At 43.8% G+C, this 27,743-nt stretch overlaps 3 protein-coding genes across 7 annotated transcripts; all 3 read right to left on the bottom strand.

Moving 5' to 3' along the window:
* Nucleotides 1-78: 78 nt before the first annotated feature.
* lmtk3 (lemur tyrosine kinase 3) lies at nt 79-17,515 on the bottom strand. Of its 4 annotated transcripts, none has more exons than XM_046846556.1 (16): nt 16,945-17,515; nt 14,148-14,281; nt 12,963-13,098; nt 12,798-12,871; nt 12,590-12,708; nt 11,458-11,545; nt 11,136-11,284; nt 10,865-10,949; nt 10,597-10,718; nt 10,106-10,255; nt 3,908-10,004; nt 3,637-3,800; nt 3,322-3,455; nt 2,316-2,578; nt 2,130-2,214; nt 79-2,006 (listed from the first exon to the last, which is right to left on the bottom strand). In XM_046846556.1, the coding sequence occupies exons 1-16, from the start codon at nt 17,030-17,032 to the stop codon at nt 1,879-1,881; spliced, it is 8,016 nt and encodes a 2,671-aa protein (XP_046702512.1). In that variant the 5' UTR covers nt 17,033-17,515; the 3' UTR covers nt 79-1,878. The 4 variants fall into 4 exon arrangements, with proteins under 4 accessions (XP_046702512.1, XP_046702508.1, XP_046702509.1 ...); XM_046846552.1 differs by having other exon boundaries at nt 2,316-2,650; nt 16,945-17,514; XM_046846553.1 differs by having other exon boundaries at nt 79-2,003; nt 2,316-2,650; nt 16,945-17,514.
* A 514-nt stretch (nt 17,516-18,029) lies between these two features.
* On the bottom strand, nt 18,030-20,020 carry leng1 (leukocyte receptor cluster (LRC) member 1). The gene is made up of 5 exons (XM_046846637.1): nt 19,581-20,020; nt 19,165-19,371; nt 18,878-19,084; nt 18,662-18,759; nt 18,030-18,521 (listed from the first exon to the last, which is right to left on the bottom strand). Exons 1-5 carry the CDS (start codon nt 19,710-19,712, stop codon nt 18,296-18,298), a joined length of 870 nt encoding a protein of 289 aa, XP_046702593.1. The 5' UTR covers nt 19,713-20,020; the 3' UTR covers nt 18,030-18,295.
* A 226-nt stretch (nt 20,021-20,246) lies between these two features.
* tmc4 (transmembrane channel-like 4) lies at nt 20,247-27,617 on the bottom strand. Of its 2 annotated transcripts, XM_046846594.1 has the most exons (16): nt 26,229-27,617; nt 25,636-25,819; nt 25,403-25,551; nt 25,154-25,321; nt 24,660-24,745; nt 24,429-24,574; nt 24,199-24,346; nt 23,768-23,929; nt 23,292-23,446; nt 23,086-23,212; nt 21,961-22,058; nt 21,665-21,848; nt 21,391-21,521; nt 21,073-21,228; nt 20,792-20,870; nt 20,247-20,653 (listed from the first exon to the last, which is right to left on the bottom strand). In XM_046846594.1, the coding sequence occupies exons 1-16, from the start codon at nt 26,254-26,256 to the stop codon at nt 20,462-20,464; spliced, it is 2,193 nt and encodes a 730-aa protein (XP_046702550.1). In that variant the 5' UTR covers nt 26,257-27,617; the 3' UTR covers nt 20,247-20,461. The 2 variants fall into 2 exon arrangements, with proteins under 2 accessions (XP_046702550.1, XP_046702549.1); XM_046846593.1 differs by lacking the exon at nt 26,229-27,617 and having other exon boundaries at nt 25,636-26,204.
* Nucleotides 27,618-27,743: the final 126 nt, after the last annotated feature.

Here is a 27,743-nt window from a genome sequence, read left to right as displayed (position 1 = left end):
AAAAGGGGCCCTTTTAATTGATGGTTATATATTTTTATTAAACGTTAAATAAAGAAGCAATGATTGAACACACCAAGGTTTTATAAGCCAAGACAATTTATTTTCATCAAACAGTTTCGTTAAATGTTTCACAGTTTCCTCTCTCGCTCTTTTTTTTTTTCTTTTTTTTTTATTCGAACCTCCCCACAATAATCCATAAGAAACCTGGCCACTTTTACAAATGATTTTTTACACTGAATTATTAAATGAAATATGAATCAGGTTGTTTCTGACTAACGCCTAAGTGTGTGTGTGTAGATGTGTGTTAAATGGGGGGATGGGGGGGTCTTTCTCTTTTTTTATTTGCTTTTAAACATAAAGAATGCGAACACACTTCAAAATAGCGTTTACAAACAGACACGGACAAACATCCGTACGCACTACCGTCCAGCTAAATCGTAGAAAATATTGCGAAAGCTCATGGAGGAATGAATGATCCAGGTCTTTATTTATTCATATTTTTTTTTCGTGACGTAGGGAGCACCTGAATAAAATAATGCATAACATCTGAGACAAAGTAAATGTGCAATCTTTTTTTTCTTCTTTTTTTTTTTGAGGATTTAAATAAACAAACAAACGAACGATCGATCGATCGAACGAATAAATCGTCGGATAAATTCCGCGATCAAAAACACGAGTAAAAAACATAGACGGATGTCAGCAATCTTTTTTTTTTCTCTCTCTCTCTCGTCTTGCGTGCAATCTAATAATAAAGATAAAAGATAAAACAAATCCCGAAACGTACACCGCCGCGATGTCGCTATCGGTTTTTGACGAAAAAAAGGAGCGCTGCACTGGAAAGACAGGATTGGAGGTCTCGGGGGTTTTTGCCTCCGATAAAACGAGAATGTTTTTTACGCTTGCTTGTCGGGGGTGGGGTGGTGTGGTGTGTCTGCAAGACACCGATCGGGCATAACATTATGGCGCTATAACGTTCTGAGTGGTCTAAGTGAAGAACAATGTTGATCTCTTCATCATGGCACCTCAAAGTTGATGTTAGAAGCAGGAAAATGGGGCGAGCGTAAGGATATGAACGAGTTTGACAAATTGTGGCGTCTAGACGTCTGGGTCAGAGCGTCTCCAACACCGCAGCTGTTGTGGGATGTTCCTGGTCTGCCGTGGTGCTCCAAGGAAGGAACAGTGGTGAACCGGCGACAGCGTCGTAAGCGGCCGAGGCTCGTTGATGCATGCGAGGAGTGAAGGCTGGTCCGTGTGGTCCAACAGAGGAGCTCAAACCGCTGAAGAAGAAGCGTTTGATGCTCGATGGGTCAGGTGGTCATATCATGTTATGCCCGATTGGTGTTTGTCGCCATATTTCATATCGCGCCAGTTGTCACTCTCTATCATGTCCTGATACCGATAGCGTGCTAAACCATCCGTCCGTGGAAAAGAAATCCGTCAGTGGAGGGGGAGGGTAAACTTCTCTGGATATCACTCGGCCTCTGTACGCTATCTTCCAACCCTTTCACGTAAACCTGGATCGCCGGCAAATGCCCTACCCTTCTGTTAAAGCCAACAGACAAACAAAGAGACAACAGACAGACAGACAGATACTGGTCGAAGAAAGTGCTTCCCCTCCTGAATACAGAATACAAATTGTACTTTAAGAAGCCATGAAAATAGAGCTGAAGCTGGTACGACTGTGACTAGACTCCTATTGCATAGCCGTGAACTCCGTTTTAAATTTGTTCCTGAAATGTTTTGTCTTCTTTTTCTCTTCTCCAGCCTCGAAAAAAACAGGAGTCTGAGTTTTAAAAAAATAACCTCCAGGTGACGAGGGTCACTCCAGAGCGCTACATATCTCCTTAGGGTGTGCATGTGTGTGTGTAAGTGTGTGCATCAGACTAAATGAGGGTCGTTGGCGGGACTGACGGTGAAGCGCGACGACGTTGACGCTGCTGATGAGCTCGGTGCTGATTTGGATTTTTGCTCTTTGTTCTTGCTGGCTTTGTGTCCGCTCCCTCCTGCTGGGGAGGAAGGAGAACATATTATTTGACGTCCTTATTCCTCGAAACGTCTGCTTGGGTTGAAACGATTCCCGACATGTTGAAAGTGTACATTTACATACGATCGTGAGCGATAATACTAACCGTGTCCGTCAAAGTGGGCGGGCTTTCCAAGAGGAGATGGACTTGTAGGGGCAGAGCCGGAACTCAGCTCATTGGTTGGCGTTTCCTGTCGGGGAAAAACATTGAAAGGCAGACAAATACAGGTGAGGGCGACAATTGGAGTCTGTCTGTCTGTCTGTCTGTCTGTCTGTCTGTCTGTCTATTTACCTGATCGAACAGATAGACGGTGACGTCATCAAAAAAGGACACGTTCCTCCCATGGTCGCGGTTCTCTCGGTCGACGGGCTCCTTGGGCGACTTCAGCAAACTGCGCAGCCCTACGCGCTTGTGAACGTCCGTCTCCGTGACAACGATGACCTTCTTGGAGACCTCGTCCTCCTGCTCTTCATCTTCTTCGTCCTCTTCGGGGTTGCATCCCGTCGAGAAGGCCCTCCTCCGGCCGATTCGGTTCTCCCCTCCTTCCCAGAAGCCTTTGGAACCAGGGGAGAGGGGAAGCAAGAGAGGCAGCGGGGGAAGAGAGAGCGAGAGGCGGGCCAGTTTAGCTGGAAAAGAGGATGATGATGATGATAATGATGATGTAATAAAAGAAGGAGAGAAGACGCGTGAGTGTCAAGAAGATGGAAGCAGGAGTCGCTGCTGCAGTGAAATTCCACAAATGAAACGTCAGTGACTCTGAACAAGGGTATTTAAGTGTAACTCTAAATATGCTGGGATTTTCCCCACCTATACACTCTTCATCCCACAAACTCGAAGGCACACCTGCATCAGATGCCCTTCAATTGATCTAGGAGACCCCAACCAAGAATTCCAGCATGACTTTTGTGCACAAAGCCAGCTCTATGAAGATATACTCTCATTGGGGTTGGAAGAGGTGAAAGGTCTTCTGCTATAGAGCTTCAACCCTATTGAACAACTTTGAGATGAATTTTGAATGAGGACTGCACCCCAGGCCTCCTCACCTACATCAATTCCTGACTTTCTAACGCCCCCTTGTGGCTGAATGAATCTCCATCAATCTCGACAAAATCTAGTGGAACATCTTCCCAGAAGAGTGGAGCTTATTATAACAGCAAATGGGGACCGAATGTGGAATGGGAGGTTCCAAAAGATGCCCATACCAATCTTATGGCCAGGTGTCCACAAACGTTTGTGAGTTTGGGGGAATCATTTGAGATCATTGGATATGCTTTGGCATCGGTAACTGATACTGTACCTTTCATAGCTTGGTTGGTGGCAGGTGGATCAGGCGAGACTTCAGCCTTCTCAATCATTTTCAGTGTCCCCGATTCCACTTCAGCATCTTTACTTTTAGGTGAAACTGGGCTAGGAGGGACTGCTTCATCGTTACTGCGGAAACCACGGATGTGCGTTCGTTAAAAACTGGGTTGCACAAGAGCTTTGGGAAGAAGATGGAGCAGGGAAAACTATCTACTGTACATGAGGACAGAAACGTCAGAACTTTTCATACAATCTAAGGAGATGTGGTTAATATCAGAGGTTGTATATGTCACACATGTATATAACAAACCTCTCGGTTTTCACCGAGGCTTCTTTGCTGGAGGCTTCGCCGAGAGCACCAGCGCTGGTTTCTGCCCAAGGACGCAGAATGACGCTGTCAGTCATGGTAGAACCCCACAGCACGTTGGTTTGAACGTTCTCACTGAGGGAGTACTGCAGCTTTTCTTCACAAACCTTAATGAGGGAAGTAAGGGCCGATATGTCTTGAGAACGATGTCACTTAATACTTGACGTTTTAGAGGAGAAAAAAGAATCGGAACGTATTTTTTTTAATGCCTTACCTGCATCATGAGCCCATTTTTCGCCGGCATTTGCGACAGCAATCTCTGACCTTTGGTGCCTTCGCTTAACAGGCAAGGTGGGACGTTTCCTCTCTCCTTCTTTTCCATGAAAAGCTCATTTTCCTCAAAGCTTTGTGATTTCTTCACGGAGATGTCCGAGATTTCGTGAACCTCCTCGCTCAGCTCTGCTCTTGTTTTGCCATCTGAAACCCCAGAGTGCTCTTGGTCCTCTTTGGCACTTGGCAAAGTCTGTTGGTTCTTCTTCAAAGATTCCAGTAGGTCTAAGTTCCCCAACAAGAGGTCTCCTAGAAGATCTTCGTCTCCGGAAATGCAGCACAACTTCTCCAGCTTTTCAAAGTCCTCCAGAGGCTCCTCATCCAAATCCTTCCATTCTGAGATAAGCAACTCTGGGATGGAGTTCAAGGAAGTCTGAGAGATCACAGAGTGAGATTTGCCGTTCCTCATTTCATCCTTGTTTATGCAATCAGATACCAAGCGGGTCTGGTTTTCTGTGATCAGGGATGGTTTTTGTCCCAGATTTGCAGTAATTCCTTTGCTGTGGGTACTGGTGGAGCATTCAGCAGTGGACAGGTTGAAGGAATCGGAGTTGTTAGAGAAGACCAGTAGACTTTCGTGGTCCGTGACGTCCATCCAGTCATGATCACCCGGACTAGACTTGATCTCTATATGGTGCACCGTGTTCGGGAAATTGTTTGGGCCTTGGCAATCGCTCACTTTGGCATGCTGGGAAGAGTCGCAGTTTGATATATCCATGGACATCAAGGCAGGAGAGCAGCACTGAACGTTGCTGCTGTGGATTGTGCACGGCTCTGCTTCTGCATAAATGGTGAGAATGGGACATGAAGGAGAATCCGATCTGTCCTTTTCAAGAAATCTTTCCTCACCTGTTTCCCTGTTTGATGATTGGCAGTGATTATTTTCAATATCCTCGCTGAAGTATGCGTCTTGGTGTGCTGAAGATAGATGAGGTTTCATAAGGATATTATTTGTGGTGTGGACCTCATCGGCTTCAGGTGTTGCTGTGACCCAGTTATTGTTGTGGTTGGTCTCAGTCCGAATCTCCGTGCCTTCAAAACCTCCTGATTCAGCAAAACAATGTTCTTTGTCTCCCGCCTTGTCCTTTAAGTCAAGGACTTCCTGTAGTCTGCTAGTAATCTGGCTTCCTTCACCTCCCGGAAAATCACCTTGCACCTCATTCTGGATGTACACCTTGCAGTCACTGGAGCTTCGCCTTCCAACACTATTGCAATGAGTGACAAGCTCTTGCTCTGGGTTCTCCAGATTATCCGCTTCCACTTGCCTATCATGTCCTGGTTCGCTGTTTTCCACGTCAGGATTTTCTATGTTTTCTTCTTGGTGGACGTCCATATTTTGCTGACTTTCATGAGCTTCTGGAAACCCGGAAAATGAACTGGACGGTTGATGTTCGTCATGTTTCTGCGCTTCATCACCGTAAGTATTTTCATGTGTCTCCGTAATGGTGGGATGAGGTTCGCTTACTGCTAACTCATCATTTTCTGTTTCCCAGAACTCGTGGCTTGTGCCAAAAATCTTGTCCTCTGTACACCTCTTCTGTCCTAAACCTGGAAAGAATTCGGACTCCAGTTCCTTTTCGGTTCCCTTAGCTGATGCAGAATTGTCTCTTTCAGCTGATGCCCACTGGTCGTTTTCAGGCGATGCCCACTGGTCATTTTCCACTGATGCCCACTCATCAATTCCAGTTGATGGCCACTGGTCATTTTTACATGATTCACAGTGGTCATTGTTATCTCTTTCAATACACATAGGCTCTTTTTTCTCTTCTCTTTTGGATACACATAGGCTCTTTTCAGGTGATGCCCACTGGTTATTTTCACCTGGTGCCCACTGGTAAGTTTCTGGTGTACAGATTTGATTATCGTTTTGCTGGAGCCTATGACAAGTAACTGCTTCCTTCAGAGATCTGTTTGTGGAACCAGGCTCTGCAAGAGCCTCCCATAATATATCTGGTTTCACATTTAGTTCCTTTGAGGTTTCCTTCCCAAAATCATCAAAACACTGTTTTAGGGAAAGCCCTCTCAGATCCTCCTGCTCCTGTCTGGTGTTTGGAGATTTCTTTTTTAAGAAGCAAAGCTCAGCTTCAGTTATTTGGCTTTCGGCTTCGGACTTTGCCTTTGCTTGCTCTTCCATTTCTTCTGCAAAAGTAAGGTTTCTCAAACCAAGTTCATTGGTATCACTGTCTTGAATATCCAGTGTGTTCTTTCTTGACCTAAACGCTTCCTTTTGAGTTTCAAGAAGTTCCTCTATGAAGTTTGGCTTGTGGACCTTTTCTATGGTTTCGGAGAGCAGTTCTAAGTTCTGAACTTCTTTTTCTTCACTGAAATCAGTGACAGAAGATGTTTGAAAAGAAAACTCTGAGGGATCAGTGCATGGGAACGCATGTAGGGGTGCTTCCTGAATGGCACAAAATAACTCGCCAATGGTACTGGTTTCAGTTTTTGAGATGTTAGATGCCTCAAATGCTGAAATCATGGAATCATTGCTACCACACTTAGAACTTTTCACAGAATCCACTACGGCATCCAGTGAAATTTTGACCGATTTACCATCCTGATTGTCGTCCTCTGCTTCAGTCTTTTCCTCAATTCCCATCAGCGTTCCTCTCTCACCTGGTCGACCACTGCCTGAACGAGAAGAGCCTAATCCATCGGAACCTCTTCTGGGTAAACCTTCCCCACTGTCCAAGTCACTGTCAGAAAAATAGGCAGAATCTCGATAGGGGGTTTCAGTACCCAAGATCCTCCACCCAGTGCTTCCGCTATTAACCCATGGATCTCCAGGGGTGAGGCAGTCCATAGAGCTGGAGGTAAGAGGGGACATTGTTGAGTCTGTGGGTGTAATAGTAGACAGGGATTGTTCAGAGTTCGGTTCCCTTGCAAAGGACAGTGGGAACACATCAGCACTTGCTTCACCAAGCGACAGCATGGAGTCTGCCGTACTTATGCCCTCTTTTAGAGTGTCTAGATCGTCAGCGTCGTTTTTGGTGCTCATATGAAAATCTGTGTCGATCAAATTAGCTTGTTCAATGGATGTAAACAATGCCTGCTTTTGAAAGATCTGGCCAGAGTCTTGGCTTTGAATAACTCTGCCACAATCTTGTCCAGTTGACGCAGTGGCATCTGATAAAGTGGCAGGATCGGGAACTTCTACATACAGAGACCCTTTTACACCTAGGACTTGTTCTGAACTTTCAAATGTGCCATCTTTTGCTTGTACTCTAAACATTAGCCCATCCTGTACATGCATTCCTTCTACCTCCTTACCGACACTCTCAGTTTTATAAGTCAAAGTACTTATAGTTTCTGTTACATCCTTAACTATGATTTCCTGTGATAAACCCTCAACTTCAAACTGTCTCGGTTGTTCTATGCTAACATTAGAAAGAGATTCTTGCATGTCGCTGTTAAACAGCTCAGCATCTGTTCCCTGTGTTACCGCAGGAGATGTCTGGTCCATTAAGAGCTCTGTTTTCGGCAGGATGTCTGAAGGAACAAAGTCAGCAGGGCTTTGGGGCTTCGAATATAATTCTTCTTTGGCTGGATGAGCAAAAGTGGATAAATTTGGCTCATTTCTGACGCTTTGTAGTTCCAAAGCTATTTGCAGAATGGGCATTTCAGGACGCACTGCAACTTTTATTTCTCTTCTTTTAGCTCTCTTGGTAACCTGGGCATAAATTGCCTCTTTCGTATCACTTAAAGGTATACTTAACGGTTCGAACTTTAGTGTTGGCGAGGACGTGGGGTCAATGTACACAGAGTCGTATTCTGGCGATATTTCTACAGGTGATAGACTCTCTTTCTGATTGCTTTGTCCTGTTATTATCTCAGTGAGAAATGTCTCAGCTGATTGGATCTCTTTAAGAAACTTCTCTTGGGTAATTTCTTTGTTCTTTGACTCCATGTTCCCATTGTTTATCTCACATGGTAGTGACTGAGATCTCTCCGTACCTTGTGTAAAAACATCTTCTTCTTCAGCATATGTGGACAAGTCGTCAGGGCGTGCATAGGGGAAGGGTGTGGTGCCAAAGCGGGACACTGGGATGCCCCCATCGCCATCATATACATCTTCACAATCTGACATTGTGGTGTCAATCTCAGTGAGGAACAAATCCCTCTTTTCAATCCCATCAACTTCTGAGGTTTTATCAGATGCCCAGGTTTTAGTGGCCGAGTCCAGTTCGGTGAGAAGGGACTGGGAGCGTCTCAATCCACTGTCCTTGTCATTATTCTTGCTCCATGAGGTTTCTCCTACATTGGAGTCCAAAGGTTCATTGGAGATTTCTGTCAGGAACAAGTGTATCGGTGACTTCTTAGCAGCCGCAACTCGCTCACGATGCATTTCTGCATCTTCCTCCTTCCAGAGAGCTGGAAGAATTGTGTCAAGACGCGATTGGGTTCGTTTCATTCCTCTGGAGAACAGTTCTGCCGTAGCAGGATCTGGGTCATCAACCAAGCTGATGCATTCGATGATTGTGCCACTGCTGAGTCTACTCGGAGATACAAAAGGGGAATTATAGTCATCTTCTGAGTATGTCGTGCTGGAGGAAGACTTTCTCTCGATTACCGGAATTGACTCTGAGTAAAACATTTTGGAATAGGGAGATTCTCGATCTCCTGGGGACCCGTCCTTTATGTAGCTTGAGTTGTGCAATGACTGCAAACACGTCATGTTCCTGTTAGCGTTCTGCTTCTCAGTGTAGTCACAGCCTAATGGGTCTCTTTCTAAGTGCACCGTGCTTAGATTGTTATGTCTGGGGAATGTTTCACTCACATAACTGTGAAAGGGATCCTTGTGGGGCCTGTAGTGAGGAGGGAGAGGTGGAGGGCAACTTTGAGGTGGAGGAAATATGGAGTGTCCAGCGGAGGATGGTGGGATTGACGGAGAATGCGACGGAGATGGAGGAAGCCTCGGGTGTGTCCGATTGAAGCCCAGATGATCAAAATTGGATTTTAAGTTTGAACAGCTGCTCATAAACAAGGAATCTGAAGTCTCTGATTTGCTGATGGGATAAGAGGGTGCAGGATAGTGATTCAGGCCATATGAGTGGGCATATATAGGTGGGGGAACAGGTAGGGGACGAGACAGTAGATTGCTGCCCGAAGACATGGACATTGAGCGAGGCTTTGGTGGAAGGATTGGTACATGGGAAGTCACAGATCCGGAACGTCTTAGGTTTGGATCTCTTTTAACATCTCCGATGTCCACTACTGCATAATCAGTCACTCTGTTACAACCTTCTTTACTGAACTGGACCAGACCCGTGTTTGGCTTCAGGACTTGGACTTCACTAGACCTCACAGTCTGGAGTGTCTGAGAAGCACTCTCTCCAACTTTGTTTTGGTAGGTTGGCTTTCCCTTACCACATGTCCCACCAGAAATCTCTACTAATTCCAAATCTCCAGGACTAACAGAGCCTGTTTGCAATGCTGATGATGACTTCCCTTTGAGATGAGTGGATTTGTCTTGTGGAGTGTGTTCCTCCAAGCGAATGTAGTATTCGCTGGCTAACGAAGGGCTACGTGCGCTAATCACTGGCACAACTGTGGGCGTATCCAAAGACTGCCGATGACCAGAGATGGGGGTTGGTATTGGCTGAGGAGGAGGAAGTGGTTTATAACCCCTCCTACCATGTGCTTTGTCCCAAAAATATTCAAAATTCAATCCCTTGCTTGTCTCAGTGACCGTCAGGATGTCATCGAGCTCATGAGACGAAGGAGGGATCGAGTTCACGGGATCCAGCAGAGGGAAGGAGTTACTGTCCTCTCTGTTGTATCCTCTCTCTTTCTGTCGTTCCCCTGCTGCAGACTGGAAAGCACTGGGGCGAAGTGAGTCCCATCGCCTCTCGAATGATTCTTCGCTTTCTCCTCTCCTCCGTCGGCCGTGTGCTTCCTCATACTCATCTTCGTCCTCGTCCTCTGCCACACTCCTCCGGTTCCTTCCTTGTTCAGCAGCCAGGAGAGAGGAAAGGAGGATGAAGATTTCGTTGACCGTTGGACGCTGCGGAGGTGGTAGCCAGCAGGACTGCATGACCTCGTACCTAAAGAGAGACAAAAGCTAATGTCATTCATGTGACCAAAGGCATTCAACCCTTTGTGTCCTATTGGTCTTTGTTTTAAACATTTGACCAGTTAAACTGACCAGTAGTCGGCGTGGGAGAGTTTAAGGCGGGGCTGAGCCAGCGTAATCTGTCTCTCCTTGATGACAAAAGTGAGAACTTCTTCATCACTTAAGTGGCGATGTGGCTGAGCTCCAAATTCAAACAGCTCCCAAATCACCACACCTAAGGACCTGTCAATCAAAAACAAAACAAAAACCCACCAGGGTTAAAGTGATGCTGTAAGCTCTTGTAATTGGTTTATCGTAATAAAAATGTGGCATCAGGAACCCATTACTAAGAGGATGGGAAAAAAGTGTCCAGAAATTGATACTTGAAAAAATTACTCAGCTGTACACTAACAGGACAGACTTACAAGCCTGGAGTGTCTAATAAATTGGGCATAAAGCTGTGTGTAAAACCTCAGCAAAGCTGCTGAGCCTGAAAAAAAGCTCCCATCAGCTCTGCATTCAAGTTGATGTTACAGTCTTGCTAACCAATCCTCTCAGCATTGGTCCAAACTGGTGGCACATACCACACGTTGCTGGTTTTAGTCTGGTCTGTAACCATTAATTCTCCTCGAAACTCCTCCAGCAGCTCTGGAGCGATCCAGCGCAGAGGAATCCACAACTTGTCTGGCGTTAAGTAATAATCCTCCTGTTCAAAGAACGTAAAAGGAACAAGCACGTATTGGACGTATCAGGCATGATCCGCGCCCCCTTGTTGCTTCCTGCTACTTTCGGACCCACACTTGCTTCAAAATGCATTAATATTATCATAAATAAAGGTTTATCTTGCCGTACCTTATAGTGGTTGTGTGAGAGGCCGTAATCTCCGATACGGACTGTCAGGTCTGAGGTGAGCAGGCAGTTCCTCAGTGCCAGATCGCTATGAAGAAAAATCTACAAGTTTATTTCCTAAACCGAACAGTAATGCTCTGTAGGCTACACTGTACCACATGAAACATACACAAATGATCGTTTCAGGCAAGAAAGTGGTCCAGGGAGCCAGGGAGTGGCAAGAGCCAGAGCCAATCAGGATACAAAGAGCCTTGGGGGCTTCATTCGTGCTCACCTGTGTATGTAGTTGTTTTCATGAAGGTGCAAAAGACCTGACGTGATCTCGTATGCCATTCGCTGCAATGTCAAAAGGTCACGGTTCAGGAGATCAGGCGTCATGCCGTCCGACTTCCTCTGCGCTCTAAGGTATCGCTTGAGATCGCCCTGGAAGCGAGATGTGTCAAGGGAGGAGATCAAGGAATATCATTTGTGTATAATATACATATATCGATAATTGGAAGAGAACAGATCGGACAGTTCGAAAGAGATATCAGACAGTAAGACAGGCAGTCAGAGACTCAGGACAGACAGACAGGAGAGTGAATGTTCATTCTCACCAGCTGGCAGAACTCCATAACCAGCAGATAAGGGATACTCTCACTGCACTGACCCAAACACTGCAGGATGTTGGGGTGGTGGAGACTTCTGGGAGAGAAAGAAAGAAAGAAAGAGATAAATAGAGTGAAAGAGCAAGAGAGTGTGAGAGAGACATAGTGAGGGATGTAACCACAGGTGAGAAAGACAAACACTAAAGTTGGTATGTAAATGGGGTATGGGTCAGTCTTGCTGAGTGTTCAATAACCGAGTTATAACAATAAAGCACTTGGTACATCTCGCTCAGTCCGGACAGCAGTGTATACGTTTCCACATTATGACAGGGTAATCGGATCAAACCTGAAATACGATGATTCGTTGCATTTCAATAAGCAGCTGTGAGGATCACAACACACAACTACACCACGCACAGTCTCCCAAGAGCTATCAGATATTCTGGAGTACTTGCGGTTCAGAGTAAACAAACAGAAGAAGATGGTGATATCAAAAAGTACTTTATCTACGTTTACACGCTATCGCCTACAAAATAGTCCCCTTGCGCAAAAATTCAAAGGTCCCAGAGTTGCTGCCACTTCTGGAAGGTGTCCTGAAAGACTTATTTTGGTTGAGTTTGGTTTGGTTGGGTGGGTGTGAAAGTGAGATCGCGTTGTTTCCAGCGAGAAGCTCGGTGCTCCCTGTGACTGTGTGTGCAGACTCGTGCTGCCATCTGTTGGCGTGTTACAAAACTAGTCTCGGAACCATTTGATAATTTTTAAAACTTCTCCTCGGTCAGACATTGTGGAATAAAAAAAAAAGCTATTAAATGACCGTCCAATCAAAGGATGTGGAAATGTTTACGCAATTGGACGCCTGCTAGATGGCCTTGGCATCGGATTGGTTAAAGCAGCATGAACTGTACACTGCAAGAACCCATAGTGTATATTTTTTGAAGGACTCATAACACATAACTTTGAACCCCAGCAACACATGACGTGAAGGCTTAAATCTGATTGGATAAAAACTCTAACCTAAACATACACTCCAAGTTCTTGCTGGCCCTGTTGGCCTACCATGATGGCCATCAGGGCCAGCACAGAAGTTCTTGCTGGCCCTGATGGCCTACCACGATGGCCCCTGACCAATGGAGTGTCCCACCTGTATGGCTCGGCTTCGGCTAGGAACTTGCGCTGCTCCAGAGGACTGGCACTGACCTTCAGCTCTTTAACCATCACCTGAGAGGGGCTGCAGTCACACAACACCTCGGCCAAGATCACCTGAAGAAAATAGGTTAAGAACAGTTCTAACTTCTTCCAGGTCCAGCAGTTCTATGGGAACTTTCTCGCTAAAATCTAGAAGCGTGTACCTTCCCAAACCAGCCATTCCCGATCTCCTGCAGGTAGTTGAGTGTGTGTCGGCGAAAACACTGTGTGCTCGTCCCTGTCCACAATACATCTGTGCATTATTATTTATGCATTGCATAACTCTTATTATTGGCAGTGTGTGTGTGTGTGTGTGTGTGTGTTTTTACCTGTGCCATTAGGCAGTGCTGAACACGCTCTGTCTCGCAGAGGAAGTGTGTAAACCTCAGGCAGAGACACACATGAGGACGCGCTGTCCTCGGGAACGGGACTGGAACATTCTTCACCATCAGCATTATCAAACTCCTGAGAGAGAGGGGGGGAGGGGGGTGTAATGAGACAGAGAAAGACAGAGAGTAAGACATAGACAGAAAATGAGACAGCAAGAAAAAGAGAGTGAGACCGATAAGAAGGGATAGAGTGTGAGACAAAGAGAGAAAGGGTGAGAGAAGGTGAACGAGAAAGTAAGACAGGAGTGATGAGTGAAACAGAATGAGACAGAGAGTGAGACAGAAAGAGAATAAGAAGGAATGAGACAGAAGAAGAATAAGACAGAAAGCGAATAAGACAAATTTGGACAGAGAGTGAGACAGAAAGAGAATAAGACAAAATGGGACAGAGAGTGAGACAGCAAGAGAATTAAACAAAATAGGACAGAGAGTGAGACAGAAAGAGAATAAGACGGAATGGGACAGAGAGTGAGACAAAGAAAATAAGACAAAATGGGACAGAGAGTGAGACAGAAAGGAAATAAGACAGAATAGGACAGAGAGTGAGACAGAAAGAAAATAAGACAGAATGGGACAGAGAGTGGGACAAAGAAAATAAGACAGAATGGGACAGAGAGTGAGACAGAAAGAAAATAAGACAGAATGGGACAGAGAGTGAGACAGAAAGAGAATTAAACAAAATGGGACAGAGAGTGACAGAAAGAGAGTGAGACAGAAAAAATTCAACAAAATGGGACAGAGAGTGACAGAAAGAGAGTGAGACAGAAAGGAAATAAGACAGAATAGGACAGAGAGTGAGACAGAAAGAAAATAAGACAGAATGGGACAGAGGGTGAGACAAAAGAGAATAAGACAGAATGGGACAGAGGGTAAGACAGAAAGAAAATAAGACCGAATAGGACAGAGGGTGAGACAGAAAGAGAATAAGATAGAATAGGACAGAGAGTGAGACAGAAAGAGAACAAGACAGAATGGGACATAGAGTGAGACAGAAAGAGAATTAAGCAGAATGAGACAGAGAGTGAGACAGAAAGAGAATTAGGCAGAATGGGACAGAGGGTGAGACAGAAAGAGAATAAGACAGAAATGGACAGAGGGTGAGACAGATGTCCAGGTAAAACTCACGTTGAAACCGACGCTTCCTCTCTTGCAGCACAGGCAGGTGAGCAGCAGCAGGATGAATGAAACAAGGCCTGAGCAGGACACCAGGATGACCACGTAGGCTGGAGGAGAGAGAGACGCGTCCCGCGAGAAAGACACTGTGACAAGGACGACAGACAGGGAGACGCCAGAGAGAGAGAGAGAAGTGCAAAAATCAAAGCAATAAAACAAAACGGGGGAGGACGAAGAAAAATGGGGGGGGGAAGAAAAGATTGGGGACAGAAGAAGGGACAAATTAAGGAGATTAGAAAGGAAACAGGACAAGAGCAGGATGGTAGAAGAAAAGAGGAGGGAAAAAAGAAATTGAGAAGTCAGATATGGCACCTATTAGTGTTAAGAGAGCAATCAGATATCAGATGAGACGATAAAAGAAAGAGAAAGAGGAAGGTGGTATATATTCCTTTTTTTTTAAGGAAAGGTCACTGAGAAGGGAGAGGAGAGTTAAGGTTAGCACTTAGCATTAGCGCTCAGGACAGAAGACAGGAAGTGTCCAATGAAGTGCGCACATTGGCCAGCTGGTAAGAGAAGGAAGGAGAAGAGGAGGAGAACGAGAACGGAGGTTAGCAGGAAAAAACGCAGGTTAGACTTCGAGGGGAAGTGAAGGATCTGGAAAGACGCCATCATACGAGACAGACAGTCCGTGTGGTGGTCACTGAAAGGGAGGGGGCGCTATCGGGTCGGTACCGGGCCTGTGTCTGGGAGGAGAGCGGACGGCCGTGTCCCAAATGCTAGCGTTCAAACCAGAGCACTCCAGCTAACAATAAGTTCTTGCTAACATTACGGATCGTTTTATTATTTTTTACACGTGATAGACATGGTTTTGTCCGACACAGTGCGTTGTGGGAAATGCAGTCAATCCCTATGTCTTCTCGAAATACTCTAAAAGACACACTAGTTCTGATTCTAGTTGTAGATTAATATAAAAACTAGTCCTAAAACACTAGAATTTGGGACAGAGCCAAAGATTTAGACATATCTGGGAAGATACCAAGTGTTATATAGAGGGGGAATTTTTGGGGGGTTTTTGTTATGAGTACCTCGACTGGCTTGTCTATGTGGACTGAACCATCTGTGGAAGAGAGAAGGGAAGGATGCACCGTGGTTAAGGTAAACAATGTACAGCATGGAAATCTCTCTTTCATACACACACAATACACACAACACACACACACACACACACACACCTACACACACCTACACACACAAAAAAAAGCACCTGAGATTTCAGTGATGAATCATTTAATTGTTCACATTGAAGTGTTCATCAAACTCAAATGTACTACAGCAAAAGAAAACACAGAGAGAGAGAGAGAGAGAGAGAGAGATAGATAGATAGATAGATAGATAGATAGATAGATAGATAGATAGATAGATAGATAGAGCGAGAGAGAGAGAGAGAGATAGAGAGAGAGAGAGAGATAGATAGAGAGATAGATAGATAGATAGATAGATAGATAGATAGATAGATAGATAGATAGATAGATAGATAGAGCAAGAGAGAGAGAGAGAGAGAGAGAGAGATAGATAGATAGATAGATAGATAGATAGATAGATAGATAGATAGAGAGAGAGAGAGAGAGAGAGAGATAGATAGAGACAGAGAGAGAGAGAGAAAGAGAGAGAGAGATAGATAGATAGATAGATAGAGAGAGAGAGAGAGAGAGAGAGAGAGAGAGATAGATAGATAGATAGATAGATAGATAGATAGATAGATAGATAGATAGATAGAGAGAAAAAAGAGAGAGAGAGAGATAGATAAATAGAGATAGATAGATAGATAGATAGATAGATAGATAGATAGATAGATAGATAGATAGATAGATAGATAGATAAACAATAGAAAGATTATTTTGTATTGAAACTGTACACCATATATTTATGCAAATTAAGCCTGTTTTATTTCATATGAATACATTTGCATATTTTAAAGAAATCCTTTTTTTTGTCACTTTCTTGTCTAATTTTGGAGGAAACCCGGTTCTAGAAGTAAAAAAATAATAATAAAATTATTGTACAAATGTTCATATTGTAAAGTTTGTTACCATCACGCACTGTTGGCGTCATAGTGACGCAAATCATTTTCGGCGAAGAGTTCGGAATATGACGTCATGTCGAAGTGGGCGGGCCTCTTCTTTTATTTCCTCTAAACTTTAAAAAGACGGGTTTTTTTGTTGTTGTTGTTTGTTTTTTTTAAGAACTGCGTCGTTTTATGGAAAACGACAAAATAAAGTTTTCTTCAAAAGAACAACAAAAAGAAGAAATAAATAAAAAGAATAATAAAAGAAACTAATTGTTACGTCTGAATGGTGAACGTACACGAAATGGGAGGGGGCCCTGCCAAAACAGCGCATTGTGCGCATGCGCGACGTGGCGTACTGTTTCCAGCGGCACATTATTATAACAATGATAATAAAAACTAGATAGATAGATAGATAGATAGATAGATAGATAGATAGATAGATAGATAGATAGATAGATAGATAGATTTATGTCACCAATTTGTGCAAGTGTGCAAAATGGTTATTTAATAATAATAATAATAATAATAATAATAATAATAATAAGACTAATTGCATTTGAAGATGGATTTATTTGTTGTTGTTTTTTCTGCAGAAGCTCTTCATGCTGTATGGAGCTTCTTGCTTTCAGCACAACAACAACAACCACTGCAATACATGATGCATTTCTATTTTCTACCAGGGAACCATGTTTTACAAATCAGATCATCAGACCCGACCCGACCCGACCCGACCTGTCTCACCTTCAGGCTGCGGGGCTCCGTGAGATCTGTCCGGGAACAAACCCGACACGAGCCCCGCCAGCAGCATCACCCAGCACGGTGTTAGCATAGCGGCGATGTCGGGGGCATCCGAGCGGCCGCGGGGCTTCCTTTCTTCCTCCTCTTCCTCGTTCTCTATTCTTTGCGCGTGCTGTTTATCTCTTCCTTTTTTTTTCTCCTTGAGGCAGAGATTTTTTTTTTTCTTTCTATTGTGCTCTCCTTCTCTCCCCTTTTTCTCAGCCCAGCGACACCATCAGCCTCAGCATCACCGCGTCCTCCTTCATCCCGAATTATCTCATTTTAATCACATACAAGCAAAAAAAAAAGATAGAAAGAAAGAAAATACAGAATAAACCCGCACTCCGCTCGGTGTCCCTCTGTCCTCCTCCTCCTCCCCCACGCGCCGTCCCGCATCAATTATTATCGTCTGTTATTTATATATTTATATTTATTATTGGAGCGTCTGTTATTTTCCGCTCGCCGCCGCTTGTCTGGAGATGCGCGTGCGCGCGCGCGCGCGACAGAGAGACGTTCTTCGGGGTCGCGTCTTGTCTGCGTGCGTGCGTGCGTGCGTGAGCGCGTAAAAAAAACCCCGCTGTTTATTCATTCTTAACCACATTTATTATTTTTTTTTCCAGGTGCAAAATTTATTATATAAACTAATATATATATATATATATAAAAATAAATAAATAGCGAGCACGCGGACGCGCCGAATCAGCGAAAACGCGCGTGCCCTTTGTCTGTGATACCGCTGATAAGCGTTAAACGTGTTATAAAAATAAATAAATAAATAAAAAAACAAGCGCGTGACCATGTTCTTTTAAAAGAAAAGGGGGAGGGGGAAAAAAGCACGCGCAGCGCGTGCCCTTCGTCGTGATCGTTTGGAGGTTTGAACCGGGAGCGCGCGCGCTCACAGGGGCCCCAGAACATGGATCATTTGGAGTACGAAATAATTTGGTTCCGGATTATGGATCATTCAGTACCGGATTGTACCAGGCAGTGGATTATTTGGTACCAGATTGTGGATCATGTGGTAGCAGGACTCAGAAACGGTTTCATTTTTTCCAATTTTATTGATTTTTGTGGCCGTAAAACAAAAACAACAACAACAAAAGACCAAGTCAGACATTTTTGTGATATATATATATACAAATATATAATAAATAACTTCATCATTAAATTAAATAATGTTTATACCAGTAATATGATATTCATGCTGTTGTGAAATGAGCATCAGTGCACCGTGAAGAAATTTCCAACCGGTGAAGAACGAAGAACGGATCAAATACTTCACTTTAGAGCACAAACGTCTGCGAGACGACCCCTGAGTCTATGAGCATGAGTTCAGAAAGTCGGTGATGTCTTTGTCTCTCCTCTGTCTCTTGCGTGCCAGTTCGGGAAAGTACGCGCTGTTGTACGGTCTGTCTCGCTCGGCCGGCTCGGTCTGTCCGTCCGTGGCTCCGCCCACTCCCCGACTCTTGTCCAGCAGGGCCTGAGCTCGTCTGCGCTCCTCCGCTTCCCTCTGCAGTCGCTCCGCACGCAGTCGCTCTTTTGAGCTGAACAACAGAGCAGACGGATTTCACTTTCTCGTCTGCTTCCTGTCTATTCTGTTATCTAGATGACATTCTGTCTGTCTGTCTGTCCATCCAAGTCGGATATTTCAATATGAAATGAAACAGGAAATGAACCGTCTCACCTCCCTGCACTCGTCTTCTCCTTCTTCTTGTGCTTCTTCTCTTTCCGGTCTTTTACTGCCAGAGCTTTCCTTATGTCCTTCAGAGGGTCCAGACGGTCCTACACGGGCAATAGAAGACATTTCCGGCTTACTGCATTCACACACACACACACACACACACACACACACACACAGAGTAAATCCTGTTATATAATATAGTATTATGATTCGCAGTACCTTTAACTTCCGATCTTTCTTCTCCTTCTCCTCCTCACTTATACCCTTCCCTTTGCCCCTGTCGCGTCTCTCGCTCTCTTTTTCTCTCTCGCTCTCCTTTTCTGCGTCTTTGTCCCTCTGTCTCTCCTTCAGGTACCAGGGCGTGGCCTCCGTACCCGGGGCGGGGCCGAGAGACACCAACAGGCCGATAGCGCGCTCCTGTTTCTCCTGTTCGACAAGCACAAGACATAATTAGGGGACGTGTGTGTGTGTGTCCAGACTGCCGGTCGTGTGTAATGTTCTCGGACCTTCTCCTCTTTCTTCTCACGCAGGTACTCAGCGTTGCCTTTCTTCTCGGACGAGTCCTCCAGAGGGAACAGGTTGAGATGCTCTGTCCCGCCGGTCTCATGGACGGTCTCGCAGGTGGTCTCACGGGTGGTCTCGCCCTCGTCCTGGGGTCCGGACGAGAGTTCCAGAGCCGCACGCGATTTCCTCCGCAGGTACGCCGTCCGGGCCTAGAAACACATTTAAATATTATTCATTATAAATATTATTATTATTACTTTTATACATCATATACAAATTAAATCGAGAATATAAAACAGTTACGTTTTTTATTATTATTATAATATTTAAGCAGTAAATCATTCATTTCTATATTAACATTTCGTTGTGCAATGTCTGAGTCACGTGACGGCGGCGTTCACGCGGTTGCCACGGTTACCTCCTGCTCCGCGCGCTCGCCGCGCCGCCGGACTTCTTTCTCCTCCGCGGCCGCGCGCTCCTCGTCTCGGCGCACGCGCGCGACGTTGTCCTTGTTGCGCACGTGCCAGCTTTTTTTCGGCAAAATGTTCATTTTTTTATATACCTCGAAAAAAAACCCGAACGAAAATTCAATAAAATACACAAATAAAAGCCAAATATATGTTTTTTCCTATAATCCGCGACAATGAGCGAATTAGCCAGGCGTTAGCTAGCTAGCGTCGAAAGACTGAACTCGTTCACTCAGTCCGTGTTTAAGTCTTTTTGTAAATAAATGAATTGTTTCCGCTCATCGAAAAAACTTCGCTAATTAAATTATCATTGAAAAAAAATCCTAGCAAACATTTTAAGTCGTAGCAAACCAGCGACAGGAAAACACCGGAAGTGGCCGTAACACGACGCACGACGCGTACGTAATGACGTAGGACTTAGTGGAGAAATACCGGCAACTCCCGCAAGGTGGCGCTTGGGGTCCAGATCCTGAAGTTTAGTGTACAAATTATTATTATTATTATTATTATTATTATTATTATTATTATTATTAAATTAGAATGAATGAATAAAAATACACTGCAGTTGACCATTACATCCAAATATAACGCAATAATTTATATAGATACAACATGGATTTGTTAATTTATCTGTACATTTTTTTTATTATAATTTTTTTCAAATTACAGATAGATAGATATACCAATAGACACACTTTATTGATATGTACATATCTTTTTTACATTATATTACAGCATATGGTAAAGGCACAGAGCAAACCCTCTCACAGTCACTGTATAATTATAGTTTAAAAAAAAAAAAAAAAAAGGTTCCTACAGAATGACCTGAATGTCAAATGTCTCTCTTATAATATCCACTGTTTCTAAAGTCTTCTTCATTTAACTCAAACGCAGAATTGTAATTTCCTTCCCATCTGGGCGCGGCATTTCCTGCTTCTCCGAGTTTCGTTACATGCTCATTTCGGGAAACTTTTGCACTCAGATCCTTGATCTGTTTGATCAGGAACTGTTTGTCTCGTCCTTCCTGTATTGACATGGAGAAAGCAAGTGAAAGCGTTGTACGATTTAATCACACATTTAGGAAATAAAGCTATAAAAAAACACTGCTGAAATATTTAATGAGGTGTTTCGCCTGCAGTATATCAGACCAGGACACACTCACCAGTTTGTGTTGTTTTTTCAGGAGGTCAACGGTTTTCCCGTAAACTGAAGCCAACGCAGCCACGTAACACATCACCACACTGCACATAACACAACGTTATACTCGTTTATACATATATCTAGATCCACTATATCCACTACACCACACGCTAGCCACATATTCTGTAAATAAATAGACAGACAGATAGACAGACAGACATTCAGACAGACAGATATTCAGACAGATTATTCAGACAAACAGGCATTTAGATAATTAGACAGACAGACAAACAGTTTACTAACCATGATAAAATGAAAAGCGGGATGGAGAAAGCTTGTGAGCCGACGTACAGAAGAAACTCCCGCGTTGTGACGGACAGAGAATGAAAGGAAGCAGGAACCACAGCCCACATGGAGGAGAAGAAACGAAACGGCCCGCATCCATAGGACGGATGAATACTGCAGATCATCAACATCATCATCATCATCATCATCATAATACAATGCTGCTGGAGCGATTTTTTAGATATTGTAATTGATAGAATATAGCTATACTAATCCTCCAACACGTGTGTGTGTGTGTGTGTGTGTGTGTGTGTGTGTGTGTGTGTGTTGACTCACCTAGCAACACTATAAATGAGCACCACACTAGAGAGCGCCCAGCCGAACACAAGAACCAGGAAGATAAAGAAGTTGGAGCTGGTGGAGCGGAACGTCCTCACGGCCGGACGACAGTTCTGGAATAGAGTGACCTGAAAAGAGAAAGAGAGAGAGAGAGAGAGAGAGAGAGAGAGAGAGAGGAGAGAAGGAGATGGGCACAGATAAATGGATAGACAGACAGAGTTTTTCTACTAATGTATTACTATTATAATAGTGATAATAATAATAATGCTACTTTTTTGCAGTAGAAGATGATGATGAACTTGATGGTGTTGATGAGGGGCAGTATGGGGCAGAACAACGCGCCGCTCCACACTACAGTCTGACTGTAAACGAGGGCTAACACGTTTGAGGGAACAACAAACTCCTGACGCCCGAACCACTGAGACAGCTTACACGAGCAGTGATCCACCATCAGCCTGTAAAACACACACACACACACACACACACACACACACACACACACACACGATGTACACCGTGATCACAGACAAAAAGACAGATAGGGGACAGATTAATAAACAGACTAACCTGCGAGGAAACTCAACCAGTATCAGCACCGCGATTGTGATGAGAAAGTCAAACAGCGTCAGTTTGTACATTTCCTGTCCAACACGTGTCTCCCAGCACTGTTTGTGTACGAGATAGAAGAGAAGTTAAAAACAATATATACATAATTTAAAAAAAAATGAATTATTATTTAGATTTCCAACCAAATTGACAAATATTGCCTAATAGTTTACCACAGGAGGTTATTACTAGCATTAAAATCACCACAGGAGGTTATTACTAGCATTAAAATCACCACAGGAGGTTATTACTAGCATTAAAATCACCACAGGAGGTTATTACTAGCATTAAAATCACCACAGGAGGTTATTACTAGCACTAAAATCACCACAGGAGGTTATTACTAGCACTAAAATCACCACAGGAGGTTATTACTAGCACTAAAATCACCACAGGAGGTTATTACGAGCACTAAAATCACCACAGGAGGTTATTACGAGCACTAAAATCACCACAGGAGGTTATTACGAGCACTAAAATCACCACAGGAGGTTATTACGAGCACTAAAATCACCACAGGAGGTTATTAGCACTAAAATCACCACAGGAGGTTATTACGAGCACTAAAATCACCACAGGAGGTTATTACGAGCACTAAAATCACCACAGGAGGTTATTACTAGCATTAAAATCACCACAGGAGGTTATTACTAGCACTAAAATCACCACAGGAGGTTATTACTAGCACTAAAATCACCACAGGAGGTTATTACTAGCACTAAAATTTACCACAGGATGTTATTACTAGCACTAAAATCACCACAGGAGGTTATTACTAGCACTAAAATTTACCACAGGAGGTTATTACTAGCACTAAAATCACCACAGGAGGTTATTACTAGCACTAAAATCACCACAGGAGGTTATTACTAGCACTAAAATCACCACAGGAGGTTATTACTAGTACTAAAATCACCTCAGGAAGTTATTACTAGCACTAAAATTACCACAGAAGGTAATTGCTAATTAAATTTACCACAAGGGGTCTTTGCTAGTTCTCAGAGAAGATTATGTGCACACGTCCAGTATATACTTTCCGTTTATTTTATATATTTTATTATTATTCATTGTTGTGCACATGTATACCTGGTAATTTGTGTAACTGTAACTGCAGGGTGAACATTTTTGATCCTCTGCGTTTCCTTTACACGTGATCTGTTCCCACAGAGTGGACAAGAGTACAGCTAAACTCACAAATCGGAGAAACACGGCCCTTAACAGAGAGAGCGGGGAAAATGTTAGCATAAAATTCGGAAGATAAAACGCTGTGCGTTTGTGTGCGCGTGACTAACCGTAGCAAAGCGAAGATCACAGTGACGCTAGGTGAATATTTCTCCAGTTTTGCGATCTGGTCACACAGGAATGGAACAACAAAATTGCTGGCGGTTATAACGATGGAGGGAAGATACTGCAGCAGCAATCCCACAACGCCGTCCTGCTGCGGAAACTGAACCGAGAAAAAACGCTCATTAGCTCTTTCCCACCAGGAACCCCCGTTCTGTATTGTTTACTGTTATACAGCTATAATTCTGAAGTTGAGTAAAAAAATCTTATTATTTCTATGGCAAAATGGGAGTCTTGGGTTCCAATGAATCCCCAGCTAGTTATTAGCTAAAAGCTGTTTAGCTAAAAATCATACAAATTTACAAAATGTTTAAAAATCATTTGTTCTTAAAAGGTACGTATACGTGCCCCCATTTAATCAAAATTGTGTTATTCATTTGTCAAATGTGACTTTTGCTAAAAACCGAAGCTAGCACTGTTGTACCTGCTGACTGTACAGAGTGGCGGAACCGATGGCGAAGAAGGCGCCGACTATCATGGCCAAAGCAATAAGGCTTAGGAGGACTCGGAGGGAATAAAGAATGAACACTTGAGACAGAGTGAGCGAGTCAGATTTCTTCTTAATCCTCTCCTCCTCCAGATCCACCTGACAGGAGACAGATGCAAGAAAGAAAGAGGGAGAGAAGAAGAAGAAGCAAAAGAGACAGCATTTAGAAATGCGTTTATTGACAGTCGGCCATTTTGTTTGCAGAATTAAGCCATCATTCCAGGACATTGACCATGTAAATGAGGGCAGTACTTCCTCCTAGACTCCCAATCGGGAAGTAATGCAGCATTTTGGTCACATGGTATGTTAAAGTACAATACAATACAATACGAAACTTGTGAAACCTTATTTTGAGCATATTTAGCTACCTGTAGGCAATAGCGCAGGTTGTTGTGTTTAACTTTGGCAGCTCCTGGATCCTGAAGGCCGTGATCCCACCCTGTAAAAACAAGCACACTGTACCCTCCTAATCGTCCGCCGTCCATCGCCACGACGAGCCGCACCACTCCACCCATCCTGCCGATCGATCAGAGGGGTTTGTTCTTATATTCGTTTGGATGTAGATGCTACACAAGCGTACCAGTGTTGTTGTACTCACCGGACCACGATGCATAACAAGCAAAACAGGAAGTAGAAAGCGGCGGTGAGCAGGTAAGCCAATGGAATGTTGTAAGAAAACCCATTGCTTAGGACCTCTGTGTTGTTATAAAACCCATAGAACAAATACGAGTACTCCATGAAGCCCTGAAAGAAAACGAGGAACATTATTGGTATGTAAAAAAAACAAAAAAACAATGAGTTACCAAACTTGTGTGTATGTTTGTCATACAGTTCCTGAGAGCAAATCCAGGAAGTAGGTGTAGTAAATGGTCAGAGGTTGAGGCTGAACGTCGTAAAGCAGGCACACTTCCACACCTACATCAAAAACAGGAGTACCACATCATCCACAGGGGTACATATAAAATATATATTGTTCTGCAGTAACTCTGAAGTCCCAGCAACTCCCATTTGTCAGATCCAGGTTATAATAAGACAGTCAGGTAAGCAGAAGACATTGGCCAGACAAGCAAGCAATTGTTTGACAAGAGGCTACCACCGCCATGCTTCATTACTGGTGCGATATTTGGTTGTAATTAATATATCATAGTCAGAATCTAGTCAATCATTGTTCAAGGTTGGGAAACTGTCTATACAGGAAACTAAGGCTTGGATTTATCCAGGCGGCTGCACTATAAATATCTATCAGAAACAGATCGACGGTACAAGACCAAAACTTGCTGCCTGTGCCATGGTACCTCAAATTGAATAAGATGCACCTTTTACCTGAAAGGTTGAGGGAGGGAACGAGTAATTGACCACTCGAGTTGTTTGAGCGGAAAACGATGCTGGGGATGATAACGAACCCGGCCATCAACATGAAGGACAGGAAGTTCAGAATAACCAGGAATCGCAAGAACAGGAAGTAGGATTGGACGCCTCCTCCGAAATGTCCTGTTTGGAAAGTAAAACCACAGCTAGAAAACATTGTTTCCTTTCACTAAGTGAGCCCAAACAAATCTTTTTTTATGGTACCTCCGATCTGGTGCATGGACTTCCTCCAGAGCTCGATGAAATATAAAACGCTCCACAGGTCCTCGCGAAAACGCTGAAAGGTCTTGGAGGAACGGAAACGCCAGGAGCCCCAACTAGAGACAACGGGAATTTGCATCTGCTGCACCTGCCTGAGAAACGGCAAGAAGAACAGACATCAGACTGACAGCTACATTTGCATTTGATTGTCATTCTGTAAAGAAACGATATTGTACCGTATAGCTTTCTTCAGCCCCATGTGGAGCGGCAGTTCTCTGAGCTTTTGCATTTTGTCTGCATTTTCATCCTCGCCCTCGTCCTCATTGGGACGTGAGTTCCAGTCAAACTGCACTGTGCCCTCAATACCTTTGTTCAAGGGACCTTTGCGTAACCTTAGTGAGCCGTAGCCGCTGTTAGGACCTTGGGAAAGAAATGCAAGGAACAGGAAGTGATAGGTGCAGATACCATTACTGTTATTGGGTATAAAGTACACTAGCTGGGGTTTATAAATCATTATATCTGGTTTGGATAGAAAATCTGGAATCTGGAAGCCCGTTTCCGCCACGTCGGAATTGTACGAGAAACAAACGTCAGGGTACATAGCAGGTAAAATGAGACAGGACCCTACATCCAAACAAAGCGCTTAAAGCCAAATTATAATCCTTTAGCTAGTTAAGTTGAACAAAGATGTTATACATGGTTTCCTTCCAACTTCATTTGATTTATACGATCCCAGAATTCCGAATGCTGATGTCTGATTGCATGTAGGTGAATATAAAAAAAGCAATACAAACCAAATTTCTCATTGGAGAAGCGGTAAACATCTTACCTTCTCGGTTGAATTCTCTTAGCTCCATCAGAAGTGCGATAGATCCACCAACCAAACCTTTAAACACTCATCTGTCTGACCGTAGTATTTGGTGGGGAAGAATAACTATGTGATAGTGTGTGGTCTATCCAGGAATTTATCCTGCCTGGACTTTGAGCTCTGAAAGAAAATTACCACTCAGCTACACTTCCTTGTATGACAGGACCTTCATCTTCTATTGTGAGGCCAGTTTGTGTTTATACAGAGGCAGGGTTGCAAATTAATCCGAGGGGGAATGCACCACGGAACTGGTTTGGCCTCGTCTCAATGGTAACGTCCTGTTCTTTCAGGAACAATGCCTTTTTAAATGCAACGTTCCAAATATTAACCCTCTCGTGATGCTTTCTTCATCATTTTTTAAAATGCAGGCTTGTCTGGACGTGCCCTCAATCGTTTGTAGTGTAGGGTGTCTCACATTATTTAATATATATAGCGGGACACGTACACACTGCAAGTCCACCATGGACGTGTCCCGAATCACCACATTATGGACGTGTCCCAAACGAAATTCAATATTCTCTATTCACAGAAGCAGAGGCTACTACTGGTTACCAAGGGGACCGGGGCAGGTCCAGGTGTGCATGTACGTTGCATATATATGGACTGATAATAAAGTGTGTGTGTTTAACATTTATTGCTGTAGTGTTTCTTCATTGACATTTAAGCCACCATAAAGTGTGATACACACACACACACATACACACACATACATACACACATACAGTAATGATATGGCTTCCTGAATAAGAATTATCTTAGTTGTAAACCACACAGCATGCCCCCCTCCAACGAGTGTGGTTTGAGACACGTCCAAAGTGGACCGATGGCCTACTTTGGATGTTGAAACCGCCAAGATTGTCCGCGAATAGCACGGACTAACGTGTTACGATGGCACGGGTGGGATATAGTTTCCCAAGTGAGCGGTCCAAAACGGGCAGGTTCAAGGATCTGAGCGATTTTCACCCAAGTCTGATTGGAAGGTCCTAGTTAGGGAGTCTCCAAAACTGAAAGTGTTGTGGGGTGTTTATGGTAGGTACCAACCACTGCATAACAAAATGGCTCAGAAGAAGGGCAACCGGTCAAACAAGAGACAAAGTCATGGCCGCCCACCCTTGTGTGTGAGGAGGGATGACGGTACTGTCAGAAGACAGACAGTAAACAGACGGAAGACAAATCAAAGAGGGACCAAAAACAGACAGAAGATTGTCTAAAATGGCCCGAGAAGTGACAGAAGATTAATTAAAGACAGAACGAACATGGACAGAAGACACACCAAAGAGAGACGCCTGAAGACAAACAGAAGATTGCCTGAAGCTCCAGATGCTTTAGTCTCACTTTAGATACCACACATCTGAAGGTCTTGTGAAGTTCAGGCTGTTTTTGTGGACACACAAAATTACTCATAGCTAAAACGTTTCGCTAGCTCGGTTATTAGCTAACAGCACTAGCTGCTGGTGTTCTACAATAACAGAAACA

The sequence above is a fragment of the Silurus meridionalis genome, chromosome 4, assembly GCF_014805685.1.
Source record: "Silurus meridionalis isolate SWU-2019-XX chromosome 4, ASM1480568v1, whole genome shotgun sequence".
In the NCBI taxonomy this organism is placed as follows: domain Eukaryota; kingdom Metazoa; phylum Chordata; class Actinopteri; order Siluriformes; family Siluridae; genus Silurus; species Silurus meridionalis.
The sequence above is the reverse complement of the archived record's forward strand: the minus strand, read 5'-3'. Positions and strand labels throughout refer to the sequence as shown.